This window comes from Marmota monax, unplaced genomic scaffold (genome assembly GCF_021218885.2).
Source record: "Marmota monax isolate L192 unplaced genomic scaffold, Marmota_monax_Labrador192_F-V1.1 WCK01_AAM20220418_F8-fsc00122, whole genome shotgun sequence".
Lineage (NCBI taxonomy): Eukaryota > Metazoa > Chordata > Mammalia > Rodentia > Sciuridae > Marmota > Marmota monax.
The window spans coordinates 7,561,748-7,565,584 of record NW_026695223.1 but is presented as its reverse complement, the minus strand read 5'-3'; the positions used below and the strand labels follow the sequence as shown (position 1 = coordinate 7,565,584).

The 3,837-nt window shown below is 44.3% G+C and overlaps 1 protein-coding gene across 1 annotated transcript; it reads right to left on the bottom strand.

The window, feature by feature from the left end:
• Nucleotides 1-2,676: 2,676 nt before the first annotated feature.
• Nucleotides 2,677-3,630, bottom strand: LOC124086088 (olfactory receptor 2A5). Its single transcript, XM_046434090.1, has one exon. The coding sequence runs from the start codon at nt 3,628-3,630 to the stop codon at nt 2,677-2,679; it is 954 nt and encodes a 317-aa protein (XP_046290046.1).
• Between the last annotated feature and the right edge of the window lie 207 nt (nt 3,631-3,837).

Here is a 3,837-nt window from a genome sequence, read left to right as displayed (position 1 = left end):
AAATCAGCACACAAGTAAAGCAGGAAGCTCATTGGGAAAGCATTCATGGCACAGGAAAAGCAAACAGATGGGTAAATTTGATGAGAGAGAGAGAAGACCAGAACTATCAGCATGATAGGATACTGAGGATAACATGATACTTCTAGTTCAGACTGCACCCTTTGAGGCAATGCCTTGTGGGATCATGTGATTTTATGGAAAGGCATCAAGAGGGAGTTACTATTGGGGAATAAGTGGGCCACCAAGATGAGGGTGTCTACTCTTATCCTGGGTGATAATGATTTCCCCAAAGACAAGCCAGCTCAAGATTATATTCTTTCTGGTCCTGAGGCTTTGGACATGTCAATGTGTTCTATTTTCTATTCTAGACATCGGCATCATGTGCCTGTTGGGCCCTGCTCATGTTGATCTAAAAATCTGTGCTGTTTGGGCAAGAAACATAAGAAGCAATGTTGGTCAGCAATGAGCACAGTCCATGACTCCATCTCAATTCTGCACTGTTACTGGCTGTGTGAAGTAGGACATGGGGCTAAAGCACTCTGAAATGTTGATTCCTTATCTAGTAAATAAGGAAAATGATATCTACTCCACTGAGTTATTGGTAAAAGATGGGGTGACATTTGTGAAGCACTCAGTAGAGTTTTCATCCTCTCTCTTCTATTTATTCCCAGCCCTTTGAAAACTGTGACTAATGTTGGAAGAATAAATAGAAGGAGGTCAAGCAGAGAAGTACAATTTGTTTATTAAGGCCCAGGTTCAATCTCAGGTTCAATCCCACCACCACGACATCATCATCATCATCCAAGAACTCAACAATTCATAGTAACTTCATCTTTAGGCATTCCCCGCCTGCCCATACACACACAATTTATTATTGGTGTATGTGTGTCTCAGAGCCATTCAGGGGTGCTAGACGACAATTCTTTTTAATTATTCTATATTAGTTATCTTCTACAGAAGTTTGGTAGTTTTGGCTTATTTTTTCCCAAGCATTTTTGAACTGAATAAGAATGAATGCCATCCCCTGATTTCTTATCATGATCCCTAAATGAAAAATTCTGAATCCAAATCTATGGTTTATGCCTTATGTTAGATAAACTACTGTATATTTTTATTCTTACCTTTCACTTTTATATTTGTAATCATAATACAAGGTATACATATATTAGAGAATATAATAATTTTTCTAGGAAGAGTTAGAAAATCTTTGTTATATGAAAATATTGCCTTTTTGCTTACTACTTTCAGAATAGGGTACAAAATAATTCCATAGTGCTTATAGTTGCATTAAGGGCCAATATTTATTTCCTTATTCAGATTTTTATCTTTCGGCGCAGAGCAGGGTTTGTAGAGTTCTGTGGGCTGGGAAAGACTCACACTGTGGAGATAAGAATCATAAAGATGACCGAAGGCCAGATGTTTGCTCAGATAGACAGATAGGCAGAACGGCTTGTTACTCAACCTTTTGAGAACCGAAAGGGAAAAAAAATGCATTTAGTGAAGGTGGGAGGAACACATTGCCCCTTTGCTTCTTTATTTCCTGGGAACAGAAAAATATAGAGTGATAATTATATGTAAAAAAATATGGTGAAAAATAGAAAGATCTACGTGCATCAGGTAATAATATAACATCATCACATATCACACTTGAATGGCATGTGACAGTACATGATAGGGAACACAGCAGAGCATTCTGAGGACCCTGTACTTTTGTGATAAGGAACCACTCGTCACTCTGCTGACCACTTAGGTCCTGTTCTTGGTTAAAATAAAACCAATTACTCTTTCATGTCATTCTGACTGCACAGGTGCAGAAAAAGTGATTTATGTCCCCTGGAGTAGGTGCCCTTGGCAGTGTTGTTGAAGTTTGTCAAAGTCCTTAGGAGACCTGTGATATATCGTTCTAAGTGATGGTCCACAGTGTTTTATCAAGATATCCATTTTCTTGGAGTGTTTCTTTCTTGGCAAATGTTTTTTCCTCATATAAATATTTTACTTGATCAGCATAATAATGAACTGCCATTCACATTTAATTTTGTCATCTGAATTCCAGAGAACGTAACTCCTTAATAACTTCCTCTCATAGTTATTCCAAATGTACATTCTTTCTAAACCTTTTCTAACTAATGAAACAGATTAAATGGAGATGAAAGAAGAAAGAAATCATAAACTTAAACCTCACTTTAGCTTTTCTTAAACACAGACCTAAGAGGCTCATTCAGATGACTTTCCAGGGTAGAAGTTCTGGATCATACTCCGGCTCTACTCAAGCCCTCTCCACCCCCCATAGGGGCTGATCAACCCAGGCTGCTTAGCCCTGTGAGGTTACGTGCACATCCGCAGCAGCATACAGCCTGGGACACTTAGCATGTCTTGGGGCAATAAGGGAAAGGGAAATCATGGAGGAATTTAACAGAAAATTTCAGGGAACTATGCCTCAGAAGATCCGAAGCCACTGTGGGGTAGATCTGGCAGTAGGAGTTCATGGCTGCTTGCCCCTGTGCTTCACCCCACCTGACCCTTGTCTCCATGCCTGTGCCCTCTGTGCCTTTCTGCTATGCTTTGTGGTCATGTCAATGCCCTGTGTTTAGGGACAGCATGTGATCGTTCCTGATATCATAAATCTAAGAGGTGAGTCACTGAGGCATTGGCATCCAGGCCCTACCTCTTTTACCTTCAAGGTGTCCCGCCATCTCTCCACCTTGATCTCTTCTTCCACAACACCCTGCGCAGGGCACCCTTGACCTCTGCGTTCCTCAGGCTGTAGATCAGGGGGTTCAGCATGGGGTTGAAAAGGCTGTAGAACAGGGAGAGGATCTTCTGCTGCTCCTCAGGGTGGCGGGACTGGGGGGCCATGTACATGACGATGGCACTGCCAAAGAAGAGCCCCACCACACAGAGGTGGGAGGAGCAGGTGGAGAAGGCCTTTCTGCGGCCCTCCCCTGACTGGATCCTCAGGATGGCCAGCAGGATGCGCGTGTAGGACACCAGCACCCAGCACAGGGGCCCCACCAGGATGAACACAGAAGCAGCAAAGATGACGACTTGGTTGAGCCTGGTGTCGGCACAGGCCAGCTTGAGGACAGACAGGATCTCACAGAAGAAGTGGTTGACCTCGTGAGGCCCACAGAAGGGCAGCCTCAGGATGAGGACTAGATGGACCAGGGCCAGGAGGGAGCCACATGCCCAGGAAGCAGCAGCCAGGATGGTGCACACTCTCCGGCTCATGATGACAGCGTAATGTAGGGGGTGACAGATGGCCACATACCGATCATAGGACATGGCCACCAAGAGGAGACACTCCGTGTGAGCAAACGCCATGTATAAAAAGGTCTGCATTATGCAGGGAACAAAGGAGATGGTCTTTTTCTTGTTCACGAGGTTTGCCAGCATCTTGGGGACATTGTTGGAAGCATAGGACATGTCGACGACAGCCAGGTGAGAGAGGAAGAAGTACATGGGGGTGTGCAGTCTGGGGTCCAGACAGATGAGCCCCAGGATGGCCCCGTTCCCCAGCAGGGTGAAGGCGTAGAACAGGGAGAAGAGCCCGAACAGGAGCATCTGTGTCTTTGGACCGAGTGGAAATCCCAGAAGAATGAGTTCTGTGACCCATGTCTGATTTTCTGTCATGCCCTTGTGTCAGTACCTCTGTGGTCACTGCTGTGGCAGTGAGGCGTGTGCTGAGGACCAAAAGCAGATCTGGATTAGACAGTAAATGGAAATAGAGGGTTCATGGTGCACACCATGCGCTGACTCAGCAATCTCTTCCAGTCGTTATGTCGAATCGTTTAATCCACAGAAATGCAGAAAGAACACTTTCTTTAGATAACTCACATA

Excerpts from the sequence above, each read along its gene's own strand:
- LOC124086088 (XM_046434090.1), bottom strand. The coding sequence starts at position 3,630 with ATGACAGAAAATCAGACATGGGTCACAGAACTCATTCTTCTGGGATTT.